At 40.6% G+C, this 25,893-nt stretch overlaps 1 protein-coding gene across 3 annotated transcripts in view; it reads right to left on the bottom strand.

Moving 5' to 3' along the window:
• The window catches only part of LOC106057322 (cadherin-related tumor suppressor-like), a 157,680-nt gene that overhangs the window by 54,418 nt on the left and 77,369 nt on the right, over window positions 1-25,893 (bottom strand). For all 3 annotated transcript variants that reach the window (XM_056039228.1, XM_056039229.1, XM_056039230.1), the window contains exons 6-7: window positions 3,280-3,467; window positions 1,848-2,775 (exon numbers count right to left, since the gene is read on the bottom strand). In XM_056039228.1, the coding sequence (XP_055895203.1) occupies window positions 1,848-2,775; window positions 3,280-3,467 (1,116 nt within the window). The remainder of the gene's footprint in view (window positions 1-1,847; window positions 2,776-3,279; window positions 3,468-25,893) is intronic.

Below are 25,893 nucleotides of genomic sequence, written 5' to 3'. Positions count from 1 at the left end.
TCTAGTTTACATCTTACATCTAGTTTACATCTTACATCTAGTTCACATCTTACATCTAGTTCACATCTTACATCTAGATTACATCTTACATCTAGTTCACATCTTACATCTAGACTACATCTTACATCTAGTTCACATCTTACATCTAGTTCACATCTTACATCTAGACTACATCTTACATCTAGTTTACATCTTACATCTAGTTTACATCTTACATCTAGTTCACATCTTACATCTAGTTCACATCTTACATCTAGTTCACATCTTACATCTAGACTACATCTTACATCTAGTTCACATCTTACATCTAGACTACATCTTACATCTAGTTCACATCTTACATCTAGTTCACATCTTACATCTAGTTCACATCTTACATCTAGTTTACATCTTACATCTAGTTCACATCTTACATCTAGTTCACATCTTACATCTAGTTTACATCTTACATCTAGACTACATCTTACATCTAGTTCACATCTTACATCTAGTTTACATCTTACATCTAGACTACATCTTACATCTAGACTACATCTTACATCTATTTCACATCTTACATCTATTTCAAATCTTACATCTAGTTCACATCATACATCTAGTTCACATCATACATCTAGTTCAAATCTCCTTCCAAACCTGCTCCCTCGCTCAAACTTATAGAAAAGAAAAAAAAAAAGACAAAATGTAATGAAACTAACAAGAAAGCAATTAATCGTTTCATTCAGTTGAATAAGTCTAGAATAGCACTGGACCTATCAACACAATCATTCTTCTATCCTCCGCTGTAGTCATAGCAACCGAAGCGTCTATTCAAACTTTGACACACAGCGCTCTTTGCACAAAGCGAATGCTAAACAGTATTTAGGGATGAAGTATTATCTGGTTCTCGTTATTGCCACTTTACATCTAGCCACAAAATGTACATTTGAGCTGGGTTCTTGAGGCTAACAAATTCATGTAGTCACTTTATCAGATAGGGAAAAACAACACGGTACTAACTGCATGAATCAAAAAAAAAAAAAAAAACGAGAAAAAAAAAAAAAACAGTGATGTCCAAACTACGTCCAGAGGGCTATATTCCGATCTTAACGTGCTGTTATCCAGGCCTTCGAAATCCCTGCCTACGTGCAGCTGCTCCACTGGGCACTGGACTTTTTTGTGATGGGGCCGGGGGTAGGGAGATTTATATGGCTCCCAGGTCAACTATGTTTTTGTATTTAACTTCAGAGCTCCATTGAAAAGTAAAAGTAGTAAAGTTTCCCTTTTAGACCTTGCGATCCATGGGGCAGGTGATGTTAAGGTGATGTTTAGGTCATCTGTTTATATGGTCAACGGTTAACGAGCAGGGTGTCATGTGACCAGCACAACGACCAACCGCCTTTAATTTCCCCAACTAAAACTTAGAGTTGGGTGGACTCTGGGCTCAGGGGCGCCCTAAAAATCATGAAATTCAAAGTCCCAGTCTTCGCCTAGATTCGAACCTAGGACCCCAGTTTCGGAAGCCAAGCGCTTAACTACTCAGCCACCGTTCCCCCTCCCTTGAAAAGTAGGTCTCTTAAAACAACAACAACAGCCAGTTTCTTATCCTGATTAATCCTAATGATGCGAAATTCTCTACAGGGGGGGAAGCCCCCGCTCTTAAGGGAGACAACAATAAATGTACACAGAACAAGAATTACCCAACACATAGGAAGTGGCAGCATAGACAGACAGCCCTGCAGTAAACTATCAGCTCAAGGGATGTAACCCGCAGCGGTAAACAGAATCTTGCTTGGCAAGGAAAGGGCAGGTAATAAATGGGGTGAACGCATTGGGAGATTTAGAGAAAAAATAATAATTTCACATACCTGAATCCATTGCCACAATAGTGAGTATGTACATTGGGGTGGCCTCTCTATCCAACGTCCTCTTCACAAACACTTGGCCAGAGGTAGCGTTCACATCAAAGATCCCAGAGTAGCTGGTCTCAGCTATATCCCTCATAGTGTAGGAGACCATCCCGTTGTAACCCGAGTCCTCGTCCCTGGCTGAGATGGTCAGTATGGGCACCAGGCCATCGGGCATCCCCTCCTGGACAAAGGTGACATAGGGCGAGTCGTCGAACACGGGGACAAAGTCGTTGACGTCATTCAAGGTGATGATGATGGTGGCGTTGGCCTGGAGACGGTTCTCCACGGAGCTGTCTTCGGCCTGGATGGTTATCTTGTAGGAGGTGATCCTCTCGTAGTCAAGCATTTTCTGGACACGGAGAACGCCGCTGGTCATGTCCAGGTTGAAGTCGTTGCTGCCCTCGCCACTCACGATGAAGTACCGCACCGCCCCGTTGAACCCGATGTCCTTGTCTGTCGCCAGGACCCGGAGGACACTTGTCCCCACAGCCACATCCTCGTCCACTGTCTTCCTGTATTCTGCATTAGTGAAGATTGGGGCGTTGTCGTTGGCGTCCGTCACCTGGACAACCAGGGTCTGCTGGGACGACCTTGACGGAGTGCCCCCGTCCTTGGCCTCAATAAGCACGCTGTGGTTCGCAATGGTCTCGCGGTCCAAAGCGGACTTGAGGGACAGCGCTCCCGTCTGGGCGTTAATGATGAAGGTGCCCGCGGTAGTCTGGGATACGATACGGTAAGTGATCTGGCTGTTGGTGCCTTCGTCCAGATCCTGGACCTGAACTGTGAAGATGCTGGAATTTAACTTAGCGTCTTCCCTGACCTCAATCATCTCTGGGCTGATGAACAAAGGGGAGTTGTCATTGACATCTCTGAGCTTCACTTGAACCTAAAAATAGAACAAACACGGGAGATAAGTCTAATTGCTATCAGGGTATGGCCATTGGTTTAGCAGTCCGTTGGATAAGTAAATCATCTTTTTCTAGTAACTTGCAAAAAAGCTTCAAAGTTTTCTTGTAAAAGGGAGTATCGCAAAAGAATTGATCTTGTATTTGAATTTAAACTGAGACAGTAGGAGAATCTGATGGAGATGCATATAGTAATAGAAAAAGAGAAAGAGAGAGAGAAAGAGAGAGGGAGGTAGTAATATATTACTTTTAAAATATAGAAGTAAGTGAAATATTTAACACATAAAGATAAAATAGAAATAGCTGGAGAACATATTTCACAAGAAAGAAATAAAAAAAAATGTTATACAGAAAGAAATAGGAAGAAGAATGAGGAAGAAAGAAAATGAAAGAAAGAAAAAGAAATAGAAAGAAATAAGGAAAAATAGAACGAAAGAGAAAAAAAGGAAGAAAAAAAAATACTTTTTTAAAAAAGGCCAACTTACTGTAGCAGTGGTGTAGAGTCTATCTTTCGGGTTGGGAGCCTGGTCAGTGGCCATGACAATCAGATTATACAAGGGTACCTGCTCCCTGTCTAGCCCTGCCACGGTATAGATGCTTCCGTTAATTGGGCCGATGGCGAACTTGGAAGCCGAGCTGCCCACGAGGCTGTAGCGAACAACTCCACTGAGACCTGTCGAGGGCAGATTACATTTGCTCATAATGAAATCTCATTACAGAAAACACAAAAAAAACAATCAAAATGTGAAACAAAAACTTGCTCAGCAATGAAACAATCCAAAATAATTACACGTCTTACTTCAGCAACAAGGATGTTTCATAAATATTATTTGAAAACAGAATTATAAATCTCAAAGTGAATGCCAACAAAATTGACCAAACCAATTTAAAAAGATTATACAATGACTACTGAGACAGCAAAATCTGTAGGAGGTCCTATATGGTTGGTTCCCTTTACGCTTTGTTTTAAAATTGTCCCCGAACATTTCTGCACTAATACTAAAAGCCTTTAAATACTATTTAAAATACAAATCAATTTATTAGCGGCCCCCAAAAGGGGAAAAGACGCTAGTAGTTTTGTGTGAAATGTCTATCCGTCTGTCCTGTTTAGATCTCGTAAACTAAAAAAGATAGTAAAAATCCGACATCACAATATTTTAGACCATTCAAAGTTCTGATGCAAAGACTACTTTTTTCACAATATTTTAGACCATTCAAAGTTCTGATGCAAAGACTACTTTTTTCACAATATTTTAGACCATTCAAAGTTCTGATGCAAAGGCAACTTTTTTTTTTCAGAAAGCGAAAAATCTAATTTTTTAAATGAAAAAAATAATATATATATATATATATAAAAGAGATTGAGCCTTTTCAAAACAATTACATCAATACTCAATCTTTGGGCGCCTCTGAGTCCACCCAGCTCTAATGGGTACCTGACATTAGTTGGGGAAAAGTAAAGGCGGTTGGTCGTTGTGCTGGCTACATGACACGCTCGTTAACAGTAGGCCACAAAAACAGATGAACTTTACATCATCTGCCCTATAGCCCACAAGGTCTGAAAAGGGAACTAGTTAGGCCAGGTTCACATCTAACTTTACATTCACTTGCACCTATCCTTTGATCTGCTGGACCGTTGGGGCACTACACAAGATCTGTCAACCTTCTTTCTCCATTCTTATCTCTCATTTGTCTTTGATATAATTTCAATCGGATGTTCTTTCTGAAAATATTGAAGCCAGCCTGGGTGGACCACTTCGGGGGCCGATTTTGAGTTTTTTCTTTGTAACCTTGTTTTGTTCTTATATGAGGTTATGTTGTTTATTTTTTTTTTTTTTTTTTTAGCTTTCTCCAAATTTCAATGTCTTATTGATAAACACTACAGAGTAAATTGGAATAGTCATCTAGTACTATAGCCCAATAAACCCCCCTTCATCGACCACGAGCGTAACTACATCAAAGAATTATTTTTAAAATTTCTGTTGATAGACTCATTGAAATGAAGTACAGACCAACACAAAACACATCTTTTCAGAACAAAACTACAATCAAAGTTGACATGTCTAGTATATCACGAGTTGTGGCGTTGTGTTCGCCAACTTGGTTATGACAAAAATGTCTCTCGTTAACGAGATAACATCAAATATTATTATTATTTTTTTTTACAAAATGGCACACATCAAACTACAATAAAGCAAGGATATTCAAGGAAATATAATGGTGATCAACAGGGTCTATCTTATAAGGATAACTCACAACCGAATCATAAAAAGACAAAGCCGAGGCGCCAAAATAAGCTCTTCCTGGGAGAGTTAAAACACCTCCCGCCTAAACTAAGCTGCCCAATGGGGCGGCGACAAATGGACAGATGATTGTAGTTTATGGTGTAAAAGCCGGCATGAAACGAGCAGTCTTCAGTTAACGAGGCTACAGGCGTGTTGGAATGGGAGGCGAGGGCCGGCCATTAAGTCATCTGGATGTGAAATTCATTTCGTTACAGGCTGAGCACTGCGGCCAGAATTATGGACTCAACCATCCCCCCCCCCCCCTTAGGGCTAGGGGAGGGCAGCGGTAGTCCCTCCCTCCTCCCAAAGTTTCATTTATGTCTCACACTTATCCTTTCAAAGTCTTGTTGTTTGCTTGTCCCAGACACAAAGCCAGACGCACACATGTTCACACATACATGACAAGGAAAAAAACAACAACAACAGGATTTTTTTTTATAAATGCTTTATTAACTCTTTCTCTCCTAACTAACGATACCAACGTTGATTCCACCAGAATGTGGTAAATAATTACGGAGAGAAAGAGTTAAGCACCTTAAGCTACCTCGTACAACGTAGATTAGATAGATCTAGAGAGATACGAACTCTATAAATAAGAATTAATTGACAAGAATGTCTTTACTTTTATAAATAGTTTTTTTTTTCCTATTTCCGCTCAGTTATTTGCAGAGCAAGTCTTTGCATGCACGGGCGTTAGATTTTTTTAAAGCACTATAAAAGTCTATCCCTTACGCCCTCAGCTCTTTCTCGTCTGCTGTGCCGTCTGCAAAATTTGGCAATAGTTTCTTCCATTTTTGGGACTCGGTGAAAACAACTATTTGAAGTCCACCCCCACCTCCCCCGCACAAGTAGAAAGATGTATAAATATTGATAGATAAAACAGTGATGGGCTTTGTGAAGTAATATGTCCATTTCTTTCTTCACTTCATCGGCTGAATGAAAAGGGGGGGGGGGATGGGTGGGAGCGTGATGTTTCGTCTAACTTTTGGATGTTTTCAAATTGATGATTGCTCTCCGGCAATCACGTCTCTGGTGGAGCGGTTCTGACAATCATGTCTGGCCCAAGAACAAGACATTATTGTGACTGGTTCCAGAGAATATCACTAAGCACTCGCTAGACAGACGCAACTACCAAAAAGAAAAAACAGGAAAACACAATGGAACAAAACGAAACGAAAAGTCTTTTCATTTGACACCTAGACGCCAAAACTTTTCAACACTCGCTCATTACAAAAGTAAAACAAGGGCCGAGCACTCTTCAATAGCTGCGTTAACTCTAAATTACATATAAAAACAGCTCTTCAAAAAGTTTTCCCCGAATATTTTTATGAAACAATTTTCATAACGTGTAAATAAAAAAAAAATCCCCTTAAAAAGGTTACGGGGGTGGGGGTGCAAGCTAGGGTCGTCTGCTCAACGCCGTTCACTTGATAGGAACCCCAGGAAAATATAAGTCTTATATCAATAAGGTTCCATATTATCCCCATATGTCTGTTATAGAGTGTGTGATGTAATCTTGTTATAGAGTGTGTGATGTAATCTCTAAGTAAGACTGATGCAGATCGGCTTATTGTTTATGTTACGTACAAAGATCTACATTGAAACTGACAACTGTAAGTGTTTGAGAATGTACGTCAAGGTTTTGTCTCTTGTATCTTGTAAGTCTATAGATGTGTAGGAACGTCATACACCTACCAGGGCTAGTTCCACGTTGTTTGGAAATACAAACAACCACCTCATCAACTATTGCTACCACCAACCAGCACTATCAACTATTGCTACAACCAACCAGCCCTATCAACTATTGCTACAACCAACCAGCCCTATCAAGTATTGCTACAACTAACCAGCCCTACCAACTATTGCTACAACCAACCAGCCCTATCAACTATTGCTACAACCAACCAGCCCTATCAAGTATTGCTACAACCAACCAGCCCTATCAACTATTGCTACAACCAACCAGCCCTATCAACTATTGCTACAACCAACCAGCCCTATCAATTATTGCTACAACCAACCAGCCCTATCAACTATTGCTACAACCAACCAGCCCTACCAACTATTGCTACAACCAACCAGCCCTATCAACTATTGCTACAACCAACCAGCCCTATCAACTATTGCTACAACCAACCAGCCCTACCAACTATTGCTACAACCAATTAGCCCTATCAACTATTGCTACAACCAACCAGCCCTACCAACTATTGCTACAACCAACCAGCCCTATCAACTATTGCTACAACCAACCAGCCCTATCAACTATTGCTACAACCAACCAGCCCTATCAACTATTGCTACAACCAACCAGCCCTACCAACTATTGCTACAACCAACCAGCCCTACCAAGTATTGCTACAACCAACCAGCCCTATCAAGTATTGCTACAACCAACCAGCCCTATCAACTATTGCTACAACCAACCAGCCCTACCAACTATTGCTACAACCAACCAGCCCTACCAAGTATTGCTACAACCAACCAGCCCTATCAACTATTGCTACAACCAACCAGCCCTATCAACTATTGCTACAACCAACCAGCCCTATCAACTATTGCTACCACCAACCAGCCCTATCAAGTATTGCTACAACCAACCAGCCCTACCAACTATTGCTACAACCAACCAGCCCTATCAACTATTGCTACAACCAACCAGCCCTATCAAGTATTGCTACAACCAACTAGCCCTATCAACTATTGCTACAACCAATCAGCCCTACCAAGTATTGCTACAAACAACCACTTAACTGCTGCACTAAGTCCCTCGCCCTACAACCCAACTTGCGCCTATTCTGAGAGTTGAATACTCTTTCCTTGTCTAGCCCATACAGCTAGGACTTGTCTCCTTCGAAACTGTTGAACCAAAACTTGGCTCACTAGTAAACTGTGTGTCTTTTCTCGCTTCAACGTGAAATAATTCCATCCCACCACGGCAACATGGCTGAAAGGCCAGCATTCACTACAGCAGGAGATGTGGACGGTTGTGGTTAAGAAAGGGAGAAAGTTAGACATACCTTGCAGTGGGATGAAGACTGATAGATCGATACGCAGTCAGATAGACAGGTAAGATTGCCCCACGCTGAGGGGGGAAAGGGGTGAATCCTGGTGGATAATCGCATTTTTCTATCTGCAAGAGTTGATTAATTCATTAGTCACGTGACCAGACTAAGAGGAGCTCTCTACACTGAAGTTTAGGAAAAGAGGCGAAGTGATGTTTAGGGTGAGAGTGTTACACACACTTCAAACTTCACGCATACAATCACCAGGTACTGAGTGAGACACTCCGTGAAGTGGCTATTTCTCAAGTTTTTTTAACAAGCAGCTAAACTAAAAGGACTTCCACAAACCACGTGTGAGCCGAAGTATTAGTTTCAATAAAAGTTTTCATTTGCTGCGTGGACTTATTAACGTTCTACAATCTATGTGTGGAACACATGGAACACATTAAATGAATGGGTGCCGCTTAAAAAAAAAATGGTTCCTGACGGTGAACCCCTGACCCGGTCTCACTAGCAAACGACCATAAAGTAGGTCAACCGTGTCCTTTACCTGAGGGAGGAAGGGAGCTGGTGTCAAACGAAATGGATGAGAAATCATTTCAAACTCTCCCCTCGCTGTACAGCGGTTCTAACGTTGTAGCATAGAGTATCAAGGACAAATACATTAACAATTTCCTCTGAACATAGATCTCTCACACGTCTGAACTGGTCATCTCTTTTAACTCTTTCTCTCCGTAATTATTTACCACATTCTAGTGGAATCAACGTTGGTATCGTCAGTTAGGAGAGAAAGGGTTAAGTTCTGGACCTACAACTAGATGCACATACAATTCGTGGACTAGCCAACAAAACCACTCATATCAGTGTGTCGACTAGTAAGCTACTGTTCAGTAAAATGTTCAGTAACAGTACGACTCGAAGACTCAAAAAAACAAGTTTTTGGAACAATGCACGAGGTCTGCGCGAGACATTCACACAGACTGCGCATGTATCGAGCATTGAGTCAGATGTTAGATAGATACCATTAGATTCATCATAATAGTTTCCTATAGTTTCCTTTTTTCCATTAAGTGTATGCAAAGCTTGTGTGTGTTTGTGTGTATATATCCGGTGAGGAGGTATTGAAACACTGTACATTTTAAAAACACTATTGGCTAAACATTTTGTGTGTGCACGTTTGAGCACTGTAGAACTAAATTTAGATATCAAAATGTAAAGAAGAATAGATTGAATGAATCTAAGTAGGAACATCTTCAATATAGATCGTTAGTGGAGTAGCTTCTAAAACAGAAGTGTTTGGGCAGAGGGGGAACAGTTTTGTATCTGGAACAATAAAATCGACCTATTGTTAACCGAAGACTTGCTGTAAGAACAATAGGGACCACTAGAGAGACAGAGAAAGAGAGAGAGAGAGAGAAAGATAGAGAGAGAGAAAGAGAGAGTCAGAGAGAAAAGTATTAAAATGAGAGCACGTCCAAGCAAACAAAGTCATCTAAGTCATCAAACAAAGTCATCTAAGTCATCAAACAGCCAGCCCATCGATAACTTTCTTGTTTCATCGTGATTCCACTCTAAATGTGCTGCTACCAGCAGCCACCCCCTGCAATTTGAACTTTCTCCAATAACTATCCCAAGAAACTCTGAATCACACACACAGCTCTAGACTTCTCATTTCACTAAGTAAATAGTGGACATTTGAAGACAGGAAACTGGTGCTTTATGGATGTCTTCATATGACCAAACAATGTGAACTGACCAACAAAGCCAGTCAATTTGCTGGAACACTCACAAAAGAACGCCACAGATTTTTATCCCCGGGGTGTATTTGCTAACTTCAGGAATAGTTTCAGACCCACAGAGAAACAATATTTCTAATCATTTTCTGAGTCTTAATATTGACTTGAGTAATTAGCGCGAAGTTTTGAGAAGGAGTCGATCTCATGGTTTTGAAGCTGATGACTTGGATTGTTCACAGTGATCAACTTTTAAAGAAGTTATTCAATACATACTTGGTGATTTGGAAGGGGGAAGTTATTCAATACATACTTTGTGATTTGGAAGGGGGAGGTTATTCAATACATACTTAGTGATTTTGAAGAGGGAGGTTATTCAATACATACTTGGGGATTTTGAAGGAGGAGGTTATTTAATACATACTTGGTGATTTGGAAGGGGGAGGTTATTTAATACATACTTGGTGATTTGGAAGGGGGAGGTTATTCAATACATACTTAGTGATTTTGAAGAGGGAGGTTATTCAATACATACTTGGGGATTTTGAAGGGGGAGGTTATTCAATACATACTTGGGGATTTTGAAGGGGGAGGTTATTCAATACATACTTGGTGATTTGGAAGGGGGAGGTTATTCAATACATACTTGGTGATTTGGAAGGGGGAGGTTATTCAATACATACTTGGTGATTTGGAAGGGGGAGGTTATTCAATACATACTTGGTGATTTGGAAGGGGAAAGTTATTCAATAAATACTTGGTGATTTGGAAGGAGAAAGTTTTTCAATAAATACTTGGTGATTTGGAAGGAGAAAGTTTTTCAATAAATACTTGGTGATTTGGAAGGAGAAAGTTTTTCAATAAATACTTGGTGATTTGGAAGGAGAAAGTTTTTCAATAAATACTTGTTGATTTGGAAGGAGAAAGTTTTTTTTTAATGTATACTTGGTGATTTGGAAGGGGGAAGGGAGAGAGAGAGAGAGAGAGAAACACTAACAAAGTTATTATTGAAATTTTATTTACTACGATCGATAAAACATTTGCCTTCCGAACCGAATGGCTTCGGGTTCGAACCCTGGTGAAGCTCGGGACTTTCCGGACACTCAAGAGTCCACCAAAAATGTGTCCCTGGCATAAGTTGGGGAAAGTCAAGGTGAACTATCCTTGAGCTGGCCACAAGACACCCTTGTTCATCGTAGGCAATAGAAACAGGTGAGCATTACATCATCTGTCTACTGGATTGCAAGGTCTGAAAGGGGCTTTATGTCAGAAGCGGCACACATGGAGTGTAAGGTCTGAAAGGGGTTTTATGTCAGAAGCGGCACACATGGAGTGTAAGGTCTGAAAGGGGTTTTATGTCAGAAGCGGCACACATGGAGTGTAAGGTCTGAAAGGGGTTTTATGTCAGAAGCGGCACACATGGAGTGTAAGGTATGAAAGGGGTTTTAATGTCAGAAGCGGCACACATGGATTGCTAGGTCTGAAAGGGGTTTTATGTCAGAAGCGGCACACATGGAGTGTAAGGTCTGAAAGGGGTTTTATGTCAGAAGCGGCACACATGGAGTGTAAGGTCTGAAAGGGGTTTTAATGTCAGAAGCGGCACACGTGGATTGCAAGGTCTGAAAGGGGTTTTATGTCAGAAGCGGCACACATGGAGTAAGGTCTGAAAGGGGTTTTAATGTCAGAAGCGGCACACATGGAGTGTAACAAGACGTGAACATAAAACACTTCAGATCGTGTAATTATTTTGCTTAAGAAAGTCAGCATACAAACTAAGAACTAGTTTTTAATGGTCAATGCAGATATTTACAAACCTAACTTAACACAAGTATACTATCAAATGGCCAGCATGCTAGACACTTCAGATAGCTATCTGGTCAAATATTTATGTATGCAAATATGTCCAATATTTATGTATGCTAATTCGTGTTCAGTCGAAGGCCAAGCGCCTTTATCAGATTGATACACATTTCCTACTGAATGATGCGATATGATCAGCTTAAAAACTGTAGTAAATGGACTGGTTCATGGTTTCACAGATTTTATTCTCAGCACGCTAAGTCAAAATATTTCAAGAGTTCCATCATCGTTACGCTGTATTTTCTGTGCCGTGTTCAACATAAGAACAGCTTTGCTAGCCATGCAACTCACGTGACCAGCACTAACACCGGAACGAAACAAAAACGCGCCAGTAAAAACTTGACAGAAGCATCCCAGCCCCCCCCCGCCTCCCCCAATTCCTTTGCTTCAGATCATGACCAAAAAAAAAACTTCTCTGTCGCTATCTCTCATCGTGTTAGCCCAGTTTCCATTAAGGAAATATCCCCACTTATCTTGAAGCCCATCTTACCCCCAAGTCTGAGGCGGGGGGGGGGGCACCTTCCTCTAATCATGTGACCATCTCTGGTCCAAGCCATCCCCGTCTTGTTTGTTGCTATTATGATTGTAGTTCGATTCTTTTCCAAAAAAAAAAACGCCAACACAACGCTATCACTTATACTTTTACCAAAAACTCAAGACGGGAAACATGGAAACATTAGAACAGAATCTATCAAGTGTAGGAACAGGGCTGTTAGACAGGGCTGTTCTACAAGAGTGTTGACAACACACAACTTCAAGCAAAGGAACTCGATCAATGGAAGAGAGCTGGTATTTTAAAAGTGTGGGTCTGTTTCTTGGTATTTTATTGTAAAATATTAAAATACAATTGGCTTGCGTAAGGTGTAGCTAAATATGTAGGTCGAAGCTGGAGCTGCGTAGCCACGGGAAACACTGCATTTCTCATTAATCTCAAGACTCTTAATATTACAATACAATTTAGACTTAAAGGGCCAAAAGGACAAATGAAAACTGTATATCGGAGAATGTATTATGTACACGTACAAAACATTTTCTACCCAAGACAAGTGACACCAGTATGTTCTCCATGCATGGAGAAAGTTCAGAAACAAAAATATATTAAGAAATAGAAGATAGAAAAGGAGTGTTTAAAAAATAGCCTTAATAAATGATAATTAACTAGTGACTACAATACGAGATAGAACGACCTTAAGAAGTGCAAGTGACTTAGTCGAGACACAGTAGAGATGATAAGACATTGACTGGACCAGTCTGATATGTCCAAGATGGTGATTATGTCCCAAACAATGGCCAAGATACGGGCTACAAAGGAGAGATGAGAGAACTAGCCACACTACCGACTGATGAAAGGGACAACTCTCGGCCTATTATCAAACTAATTAGATTTACCAGTGATAGTGGAATCCAGATTGGAGAGCCTGGGAAAATAAAGAAAGATAAAAAAAAAGGGAGAGAGAGAGAGGGACAAATTAAAACGGAGGAAAGATAACGATCTGGGGGGCGGGGAGTTTGGGAGAGAAAAAAGGGGGGGGGAAGAGGGAGAGAGGAGGGCTGAAGTGATGTTTAGTCAGAGTGAGATCTAGAACAGTTTTACACAGCCCTCAACGAGAAGTTGTTACTTTCTGAACGTTTGCTGCTAAGTACAATGTAGCGCCACGGAAGCCATAGCAATAGCACATCTTGACATCTCTCTCTCTCTCTCTTTGTGTGTGATATTAGAGCCTTGGCTTTCAGCATGCTGGAGCAATAATTCTTCCGCCATAGATTATACGAGGCTACAGCGACGATTCCTATGATGCTGCAGCGTTCATAATGCTGATGGCTTGTGTAGTGCTACATCTATGACCAAGCAGGTTGCTCAGCACCTGGTCTGTCACAATAGTGCCACCTTTCTTTCAAACTAACCACCAGGTGCAGGTATGACCCGCCTTTAGAACTCATATTTAAGTACAGTGACGGGACACTCGTGCAAACAGCAGCTCGTGAGATGAGAGATATAAATAAATACAATCTTCCTCTACCTCAGACTATCTGCTGAGTCAACGATCTGTTCTTTACGGTGGTTGCCTGATTCAGACGATAGGAGTGTCTAAACAGAGAGTACATTACTTGAGTCCTGCAGCCAGGCGTGAGTTATTCATTAAACATCAAAGGTTACTAGAGCATGTCAAAAGAAAAGCTGGACCGGGGGAGGGGAGGTAGCAGTTTGAATTCAAAGACAAAGCCAGGCACACAGAGAGAGAGAGAGAGAGAGAGAGAGAGAGAGAGAGAGAGAGAGATCCCGGACAAACAGACGGTGACGTAAGAAGGATAGATAGAAAGATAGACGGCCATTGACAGACAGACAGACAGGTGACACGGGAAGACATGTTGCCAGTTAGCTTCAGCTCTAGTGTTGGCTTCCAGACACAGACATGGCACGGGGGTATAACACATACACATTTTCCGTCCCGCCCCCCAACACATACACATTTTCCGTCCCGCCCCCCCCCCAACACATACACATTTTCCGTCCCGTCCCCCAACACATACACATTTTCCGTCCCGCCACCCAACACATACACATTTTCCGTCCCGCCCCCCAACACATACACATTTTCCGTCCCGCCCCCCAACACATACACATTTTCCGTCCCGCCCCCAACAAATACACATTTTCCGTCCCGCCCCCCAACACATACACATTTTCCGTCCCGTCCCCCAACACATTTTCCGTCCCGCCACCCAACACATACACATTTTCCGTCCCGTCCCCCAACACATACAAATTTTCCGTCCCGCCACCCAACACATACACTTTTTGTGTTCCACCAAAATGTGTAGATTGTGTACATGACTTCTTTTATGTCCAATGTTACTCGGGTTTTTGGTCCAGGTCTTTTGGAAGGAAGGCAACTTCTCCAGGCCTCACTTAAACGGGAGTTTGATGCAGAAGATTTGGAATGTTAAATGACTGAGAGAAGATATAACTGAAAGCTGACTTAAACCTACAGAGCACCTGGCAAAGAACTAGCATTACATCGCTCACTTCTTGTATCTGATATCTGTATTGTCAATTGTGTGTGTGTATATATATATATATATATGCCAATGGTCACTCTATTAGTACACTTCAACCAAAGAAATTAAAGGCATGCACCAGGGAGTGACCTTGGCTCGTGACAGAACTAGGAGCTACAGGGTGTCAGAGAAAAGAAAAGATTGCAAAGCTCTGCGACCTATTTTATAACATATTCGAAATAGCAGTTTATCGAAACAGGCCTAATAAAAAATAAATCAATTTGTACTAAAGCAAAGCAAGAAAACTTTTTGACCATACGCCAATACATCAATATACATACACGAAATACATACATACAATATATACATCAATTCATACATTTATACACACACCAATACAAACATCAAAACTTACACTAATGCAAACATCAATATTGTTATGACTCTGTCATGCGCACCGCCATCTAAGCAAGAAGGTGCGCACTGTGATAAACTAGACTGGAAAGGATGTCAACATTAGAAGAGGAGAACGATTTCCGCCCAAGTAAAGAGCCAATATGGAGAGACTGTGCCTAAGATAGATGTTGTTTTGTGTACCTGTGATGTCGTGTGAATAAACGTCTATGTCTCGTTGAGTTGCCTCGCTTAAGTTATTACAATATATACACCAATACATCACTGGAGTTCAAATCAGTGTTTCAATGCCAAAAATAAAACAAATAGAAATGTCAGAGCTCCTCCCTATCCCAGTAAGAGTAATCCTTGCAAGGAATGATTCCCTTCAATGTTCACACATCTACCCGCCACAGTCATCTTCCTATGGTCCCTTCAATGTTCACACATCTACACCACACAATTATCTTCCTATGGTCCCTTCAATGTTCACACATCTACCCCACACATTTATCTTCCTATGATTCATGTTTCACACATTCTACCCCACACAGTTATATGATTCATGTTTCACACATTCTACCCCACACAGTTATATGATTCATGTTTCACACATCTACCCCACACAATTATCTTCCTATGATTCATGTTTCACACATTCTACCCCACACAGTTATATGATTCATGTTTCACACATCCAGATTCCAGTGGACTCAAGCTATCAAAGCATTGGAAGTAAAAAAAATAAATAAATCCTAACAGAAGCTTACAGAGAATGTTATTGTCGCATGAATGATTGATGACACTCTCTAAGCATTTCTAGAAATGGCTGAACATGTCTTTATGGTTGTGTGCGCTGTCTGTGTATTGCTCAAAGAAAAACAAATAATCTCCCTTGTCCTTATCTCGAATAAGACGCCACGGCTTTTGATCTCCCGAAAAAAAGGGACCCGATTGTTAAAACACTGAGACAACGTGAGCCCTTGTTACACGCAGGTCTTCACGTAATCGAGGAATGCGCTTTTGATAATTATTTCATTATCGCCTTCAACGTGTATAAGATTCTGACGGCACGCCGTTTTGTTTTTCTAATGAAATACGCATGCTGTATACAGGGACGAATAAACCCGTTGGTATTCAGCACCCTGATTTTTAATTTAATAAGGCAAAATACCACTTTGTAATTATAGTCCATCTTACAAGTTAGATTAAATCTCAGACTAACACATTTTTGTAAGCAATTATTTGCAGCATGTAGTAATGATCGCAATTCCATTCCATGGTGTAAAGTTTGAGAATCACACATGAGTTTAACCAGATTTGATCGAGACCATCCTTTTTATAGAAGGCCTGAACACTGGCCTGCAACGTCACAACCTGTGGGCAGTTTAGACCAATGGCTCGTTGCCACGTCTTATCAACACATTTTTGTAAGCAATTATTTGCAGCGTGTAGTCATGATCGCAATTCCATTCCAGGTGATTTGATCGAGACCATCCTTTTATAGAAGGCCTGAACACTGGCCTGCAACGTCACAACCTGTGGGCAGTTTAGACCAATGGCTATGGTGTAAGTTGCCCACAGATGTTGTCAGGCCTTCTATAACGATGGGTCTCGGTTTGATACGATTTGCAATCTTGATAGATTTGTATCGCGAAGTTGATGTGGATAGGTTCAAGCAATGGTTACTACGAACCAATCTTACTTCAAGTGTTCATCTGTCTACTCCTGAAGGACTCTTGTTATTTATGGACTAGGATGAGCGAATGTTTATTACGTAATCAAGTCAGACATATGCGTGTTACATTATACGGTTGTATTTATTTGTCAGAAGTATAGATTTTCACTTATTATCCTCATCCCTACCCAAACTTGGCCCCGCAAAATCCGTTTCGCATAGGGCTCCACAATGGTTTCTTTCGGCCCTGTTATTTAGTGATTATTTATTTATAATAACGTCTTATTAATGTTAAGTTGACATTGCTTTTATTTTTATTTTTTTTTTACTATCCGCATCTCTACCCAAACCTGGCCCCGCGAAATCCATTTCGCATAGGGCCCCAAAATGGTTACGTCCGGCCCTGCTATTAAGTGATTATTTACCTATAAATACGTCTTATCCCTACCCAAACTTGGCCCCGCGAAATCCATTTCGCATAGGGACCTACAACGGTTAAATCTGGCCCTGCTATTTAGTGATTATTTATTTATAATAACGTCTTATTAATGTTAATTTGACATTGTTTTTATTTTATAATTGTTTTTACCATCGGCATCCTTACCCAAGCTTGGTCCCGCGAAATCCATTTCGCATAGAGCCCCACAATGGTTAAGTCCTATTAAGTGATTATTTATTTATAATGACGTCTTATTAATGTTTATTTAACATTTTTTTTTAAAGAATTTTTTAATTAAAAATTTATGCGTCTTTAAATATAGAGTTTTGAAAAACTATATATACAACAAAAATTTCACAAATATTAAGCCAAAAAAAAAAACAAATTTCCTTTACATACATACATACATACATACATACATACATACATACTAGGTATCCAGATACAATTCTCGAGAGAGAACCTTGTTCTCTACAAATGTACACGGTTTATGTAGCAATGAAACTTCCCAAAACTAAATTGAATTTATTAGTTGTTGTTGTTTTTTTACCCCACCCACCAAGTGACCTGGAGATTGTATTGCTAATAAGTAGTAAGACTGAACGTCCAAGAAAGCGTTCTGGAAAATTATTGTTTAAAAACACTAAAGATGGAGAAAGTATGATTCAATAAATTAGAATTGACATTTTTTTAAAATTGCCCTTGGATTGTTTAAAATAAAAGTTGAGCTACTTTTGTGCGAGCTATGAGTTTCTAATGGTTCAAGGTAGATACCATGAGACCTTTCTTTAGGCATTTTCTTTGATTAAAACAAATTACCGTTTTGCCAGAAACTTCAATAACAGCAGAAATAACAGTTTTGGTCGAGATATAAAAAGTGTTTGCTAATAGCATCCATCTTTCAAATGCCGCCTGAATCTATAAACTCTTTTTGCACAAATATCGTGCCAGACTATTTGCCATGCCACTAACAGAAACAGTCTTCGCTTTTTATATCTCATTCAAAACTGTAACACCCAACGTGGAATGGCTGTATTGGCATTGGGGCACACATTGGCAGGTGCATAATACAATGCTCGTTCGTAGCCGAATTGACCACATGCTCTGATAGTAAGGCCCGCCACACATTGTTTATAGTTTTAAGTTAACATTCTTGTATAAAAGTGTCCCACGGATGGTAATGATTGGCCCTACACTTCAATGTAGGCTACTAGCAAAGGGAGATGACTTTATTTATTAGATTCCCGCTATTTCTTCATGAGCCACATGTGGCACCAATCGCCATGCCCTGGAAAACCGCTTCAGCTGGCGGACTAAACCATGTGAGGGGATGGTGATAGCATGGCACCACTGGGCGAACGGTCTTCTAGACTAAGGTCACCGGCCAGGGCGGAAGAGTCCCATGATGGACTACAACGGACTCATGTTCAGGTCCAAGGCGAACCACCTAACTGGAGGTACTCGGCTGTGGTCAAGCATGGAGAGGAATCTTTCTGCCATACAAGTATCTAGCCCTCGTTACACCAAATGAGATAATGACCGTAAATAGATCCATACCGGCTCGGCCGTCGCCCGGGTTTCCAAGGGCCGCGCCTACCGTTACAGACCCAGACGGAGGTGAGACGTATATTACTGCACCACTCGTTTACACTTTCTCACACACAAAGAATGCATGTTTATCTATTGTGTGTGTGTGTGTGTGCGGAGGGTGGAGGTTAAAGAAAAAAGAAAACAATTTTTGGGTGAAAGAGTGTTACGACCAGAGTGATAACAAAATAAGAGGGTCAGTCCAAAAGTAACAAGAAGCCGAAGAAATGTCAGTTCAGTTCGTTTGATGTAATACTAGTCGACCAGCGGCGTAGCATACGCCGCTAATTTGCCCCAGGCCACTGCAACCTATGCAACCGCAGTGGGCCCCGAACTTAGATAGGCCCCACCCAAATTCTAGGTGTAAATTATTAATTTAAACTATTTTATAAAAAAAAAAAATTCTGAGGTTTCCTTTAAAAAAAAAAATTGCATAATTACAAAGTTCTTCCCCTTGAACTGTTTTACACTGTACAAGAAATGCCAAACCATCCATTGATCAGACTGAGTTCTGGTGTTACTCAAACAAAAACTGCACACAATTAAATTAGCCAATTACTGGCAGGACAAACTAAGACCAGCTGCTGTCACTAATTGAAAGAGGTATAAACAATAAGCAAAGACTAATGGAGCTCTCGTGTTGAACACAACGAGCGAGCCTCTTCATCCCTGACGCTTTCACGGAATCAGTTTGTGGGGGGAAATCCTGGATTACAGGATTGAAAAGGGAAAAAAAAAACAAAAAAAAAAACATTTCGGCTACTTGGTCTTCGTAAAACAAAAACAACGGAACCTAATAGAAAACAGAAACTTATCCATACGGTCGTGATCATCTAGTGTTTACCGTCAAAGTTTGATCCGAGTACATCTAAAATCATTACACTCCATGTATTTCATTTATCAGCGTGGTGGCTGGGTGGTAGAGCGCTAGACTTCTACACAGAAGAGTCTCGAGTTCAAATCCTGTTGAAGATTTTTTTTTTAACTTAGGGATCTTTAGTGCTCTCAGTTCTAATGGGTACCTGACATTAGTTGGGGAAAGGTAAATGCGATTGGTCATCCGTGGGACACAGAGACAAACGATCTTTACATCATCTGCCCTATACATCGCAAGATTTGAGAAACATCGAACAAACAAAAAAAAAAAAATAATTTTTGTATACCATCCTTAACCTGGGATAACTCAAGATTCCGTGTTGCTCGAACCATAATACTGATACTACATCTTCTATAACCCTCAAGTAACTCCAGGGATAACTCAAGATTCCGTAATGCCCGAACCATAATATTGATACTACATCTTCTATAACCCTCAATTAACCCCAGGGATAACTCAAGATTCCGTGTTGCTCGAACCATAATACTGATACTACATCTTCTATAACCCTCAATTAACCCCAGGGATAACTCAAGATTCCGTGTTGCCCGAACCATAATATTGATACTACATCTTCTATAACCCTCAATTAACCCCAGGGATAACTCAAGATTCCGTATTGCCCGAACCATAATATTGACATCTTCTATAACCCTCAATTAACCCCAGGGATAATGCTGATAGTGAAGAATTCCTCTAAAGGGCGATGAAGGAACTGACAATGATGTCTTTGTGAACTTGTTTCTCAGAAGTAGGTAATTATAAAATGATCCACACAAAGCTACCTTAGAACATGGAAACAAAACAGTTTGACCAGGCTACTCTCTCTCACACACACACACACACACATACTTGTAAACGCAAACACATCATGCATACACGACCAAAACTGGACATGCCAGAGAAGCCAATCATCTACATCAGTGTTTCCCAAAGTGGTGTACGCCTACCCCCAGGGGGTCCGCCGGGATGAGCCACAGTTGTTTCACGACTGAAGGAGGCCAATGATGACAATGATGAGGTGGGGTGGGGGGGTTGAGGAGTACTCAGCATAACAAAAATTATCAAACGGGTACACAAATGTCAAAAGTTTGGGAAACACTGATCTACATGAACAGAGTGGTGGGTATGTGGGGTAAAAGACACAACACTATTAGACATTCCCTGGCGTGAGCCATTGACCTCTACAATGTCCACCATACTGCCGCTATCAAGTCCGTCTAGCTTGGACATATTTCGAAGAAAAAAAAAACAGGAAAGGTTTTGAACTTTTAAATTTAAAAAAAAAAGGGGGGGGGATTAATGCTCGGAATGGAATGTGAATTCTTTTGTATTCTACTTTACATCAACTAAGCACACACACACACACGATCAAGTTTTACAGTATCTCTAAGCCGTGAATTTACTGCCCTAAAAAACAAAACATCGGGAGTCGGTCCTTCTTTTATAGCAAAGTTATTAAATTGTATACATACCACGATAACACTCAATAATTTAGGCAGGGAAGGGAGAGAACCGTGTCACATTTTCTGTGACAGTTCATATTTTTCAATACCTCCCAAACCCCCCACACAAGCCCCCACCCCACCACCGGGCCTCCCTATCCAAGTATATTGCTGTGTAGACCGCAGTAGAGACACTAGGTATTTGGGTCTTTGGCAGTTAAAGCTCCTGATAAAAGAGAAGTTTCGACAGATTATAATCCTCTTTATCTGCAGTAAACGCAATATTAAAATGGGATCTTATCGCCACATCTGATCTCTCCTTTTACGGCACACCTACACACAGTCACACACACACAGAGAGAGCAGAGTTTTAGATGAGGGTCAGTTTCATTGTATTTCCATTCCCCTCCCTGCGTTCTGTTCGCGTGACAAACATCTCTAATTGGCGCTAGCATGCAAACATAAAGAGGGTGGCTTCTCCTTCCTCTTGAAAACAAAGATTTCCTCACCCCCCCCCCCAACCACCTTTTTGCTTCAACCACATAATTATAAGTATATAATCGAGGATGTATAGAGATATAGTCAGCCAACCGTGACGTGTCTACCTCACCCCCCCCCCCCGGGGGCATGATGCAGATTGGGAGGGAGGGTGATGGTAGATGTGTGAGTGAGAGATAAGTGAAGAGAGCGGGACACGCATCACATGCGATGTCAAGTTACCTGAACTTGAGAAACACACACTCCCCCCCCCTCCACACTGGTTCAACCTCTTCAATCAAAGCTACTGACTCACGGCTAGACCAGATCAAGCCACTGAACAGGTTGTCAAAAAAAAAAAAAAAAAAGGGTCGGGGGAGAGATTTGATCTTTGTTCTGGAGGGGGGCTCCCATTCCGCCTATTCTCTGGGATACAGTAGCGATAAGAATGTTCCATTTTCTTTGTCATTTCCCTGAACACGTCTCTGGGCTATCTCTTAAATCTTGGTATTTCTTTTCCCCTTTTAATTGCTTTGTTTAGTTCTTGTCTGTCCAAAGTGTGTCACAGGAATACTGGTGACTGTAACACACGCTCAAACAGAGAGCACATTCTGAAATGAACTACTAGACAAAGGACAAGCAAAAATGCTCTTGCCAATAAATTGGTAAAAAGCCTCATCAGCGCCATATAGATGCACGGGCGCTTGTTTCTAGTGGGAGGGGCTAAATTATTGAAATTGAATTGAGAGACGAGATAACACTGAATTAAATTATGATCTAATATATAAAGTAGAGTGTAAGGAGTATGTCCTTTATAGACATTTAAACCGTTTGAATAATCTGAATAAAACTTACCATTAACATTCCTTAGATAATAGCCTTGATCTTAGGCTATGTAAAGTTGCCGTAACATAAGAGAGTTTACTAGAATTAGGTCAATGAGCCATCTTAACATAGATTTTGACTATTAAAACAGCATGGATGTCTTTTATTATAAAACAAAACAAAAGCAGAACGAGAAGAAAACAAAACAGAGCCGGGTCAAACAGTTAAATATCAAGAACTCTTGGAGATCCATGTTCTCTACACGGAAGCCAGTGTGAAATGTCGGACACTAGAGTCGGTAAACTCTTGCCCCTTCCATCATCTAGCCCCCACCCTCCCTCCTTAGGATAGCGCCTTTCGGGAAGACTTTACGGCACAAGTTCCACACCCATTATTCCAACCCTCACAGCCGTAGCCTACGTAATATCTCTAGACTACTGTGACCATTTCTAGAGACAAGCCATGGCTTAGCCCCGGACCCCTACTTGACCCCCCCCCCAATTATATATCAAATATTACGCCACTGATGGATAACCTTGCTATTCATATTGTTATGTAAGTTAGTGACAAAGTTATAACGAGTTCCACACATCAGAATTATATATTTATTAAATGTATCTCCTGTCATGATATAGAATGTCAAAGTGCAGGAGCCGCTAGAGAGGCCAAGCCCACCCCCCCCCCTTTTCCGGCCACCAAAATCCCTAGCTACGCCACTGGTGCCCCCCCCCTCAAAAAAAAAAAACATCTTGTGGTTTTCATCATCTCTTATAGCCAGGTAATGACCATGTTATAGACTTCACGTTCTAACACAGGGGTTCTTAACCTGTGGGTCGCGACCCCCTTGGGGGTCGATTGAGGATTTGCCAGGGGTCGCCAAAGACCATCGAAAAAAATGGATTGTTTTTGTCTATTCTTCTATTGCTGTGTGTATTTGCGGGGGGGGGGGGGGGGTCGCGGCAGAGTGGGGAATTGTAAAAAAAGGGTCGCCGAGCATAAAAGGTTGAAAACCGCTGTTCTACCACGATCCAATCTGTAATGACATAACACACACACACACACGCTACAAAATAACAACTAATTTTACATGTACAGTCATTCCACGGTTGACGTCTGCAAGGCGTGATTGATGACTCGATTACTTCACAGCCTCGTTTTGTTTTCCTTCTCTTCTTCCTCTGGCATTTCGTTTAACTTCTTCCGCGTAATCTGGGACTACTTTTTTTTCCCCCCCCACTCTTGATTATGTTTAAATGCGACTCTACTTATGTCAGCGGGGCGGATTTCCCCCGATTGTTTGTTATTGAATTGTGATATTTTAGGAGAAATGCATTACATCGACACCAACGTTGACTTGATTACAAGAAAGTTGTCTCCCATTCAATGTGTATGCGATACTATGGTTAGCAATAAGGACAGGAAAACAACGAATCACTTTTCACTATGTGATTCTCACACCGCCATCAAAGTGTATTTATAACACCTGTCTTTAAAGGACAGAGGGACACGATCAATGATCTCTGTCATAAATATTCAATTCTACTCCCACCCTTTTTACAACACACACAAGCAACAACATAAGTTTGGTGGACGAGGTGATTGAGGTTGCTGACCTTTAGACTATGTAATAAATGTTTATTACTTAAAGACTTAGATCCTCCTTTGCGCCGCTCTGTGGAAGACTCTCTCTCCACAGAGATCGGTTATTGGCCGCCCGCTAGATTAGCTCTATTTTCGATCTTTGCAGTTCGCCAATGTTCAGAAGTCATTAAACATCCATCATTTTTTTTTTTGTAAATATTTATTTAAAATAGTCCAAAGTCCTTCGTGATTCCCAATTGAGCACTGGACCATGTATTAGATCAACAAGTTATTGATACACTTGTGTGTGTGTGTGTTTATAGCTATATTGTGCAGTCGCGTGTGTATGCGTGCGTGTTTACGTGTGTGTGTGTGTGTGTTTATAGCTATATAGTGCAGTCACGTGTGTATGCGTGCGTGTTTACGTGTGTATGTGTGTGCAGTCCAAATATAAGGTTTTACAAACTAAAGTGAAAGATAGTTGTCCTGGCCACACAATCCATCACTAAATCTACTTTGACATATTTCCTTGTCCTAGCTCGTCACGTGATTGTTGTTCTGCCTACTCTACTTAACATCTCATGTACCTTATCTCGGGGAGTCAATACGCTCTCTTCTCTAGGACATACATCCACACTACGTGTTAGGTCAGTAACCAATCACACAGTGTGGACATCACCCGCCGATATCAAACTAGATACAACTGTCACGTGGTCTTGAGGGGAAGCAGCTCGGAGAAGCTTTTTTTTTTTTAAAGACACCAGTTCGTGCTCGTATTAAATTCTCGTCTGCCATATCTCGTAACAGATTGTGAGACAAGACGAGATCTAGAATTTCTCGATTCTCCTTGACCCCAAGTGCAACCCCCCCTTCTTCAAAAATAACGGAAAGTGTATGAAAAAACTACTTGTGAATGTATGTAGAGATTGTTACGGCATGTGTTTGTATGTAAAGATTGTTAGATCATGTGTTTGTATGTAATGATTGTTAGGTCATGTGTTTGTATGTAAAGATTGTTAGGTCATATGTTTGTATGTCAAGATTGACAGAGCATGTGTTTGTATGTAAATATTGTTAGAGCATGTGTTTGTATATAATGATTGTTAGGTCATGTGTTTGTATGTAAAGATTGTTAGGTCATATGTTTGTATGTAAAGATTGATAGAGCATGTGTTTGTATGTAAAGATTGTTAAAGCATGTGTTTGTACGTAAAGATTGTTAGAGCATGTGTTTGTATGTAAGATTGTTAAAGCATGTGTTTGTACGTAAAGATTGTTAGAGCATGTGTTTGTATGTAAGATTGTTAAAGCATGTGTTTGTACGTAATGAATGTTAGAGTTTGTGTTTGTATGTAGATTGTTAGAGCATGTGTTTGTATGTAAAGATTGTTAAAGCATGTGCTTGTATGTAGATTGTTAGAGCATGTGCTTGTATGTAAAGATTGTTAAAGCATGTGTTTGTATGTAAAGATTGTTACAGCATGTGTTTGTATGTAAAGATTGTTACAGCATGTGCTTGTATGTAAAGATTGTTAGAGCATGTGCTTGTATGTAAAGATTGTTAGAGCATGTGTTTGTATGTAAAGATTGTTACAGCATGTGTTTGTATGTAAAGATTGTTACAGCATGTGTTTGTATGTAAAGATTGTTAGAGCATGTGTTTGTATGTAAAGATTGTTACAGTATGTGCTTGTATGTAAAGATTGTTAGAGCATGTGCTTGTATGTAAAGATTGTTACAGCATGTGTTTGTATGTAAAGATTGTTAGAGCATGTGTTTGAATGTAAAGATTGTTACAGCTTGTGTTTGTATGTAAAGATTGTTAGAGCATGTGTTTGAATGTAAAGATTGTTACAGCATGTGTTAGTGTAAGCTAATAGTCAACTAGAAGTTGTGATTGAAATGTACGGCTCC

This window comes from Biomphalaria glabrata, chromosome 8, assembly GCF_947242115.1.
Source record: "Biomphalaria glabrata chromosome 8, xgBioGlab47.1, whole genome shotgun sequence".
Taxonomy (NCBI): Eukaryota; Metazoa; Mollusca; class Gastropoda; family Planorbidae; genus Biomphalaria; species Biomphalaria glabrata.
This window is presented reverse-complemented; position numbering and strand designations above follow the sequence as displayed.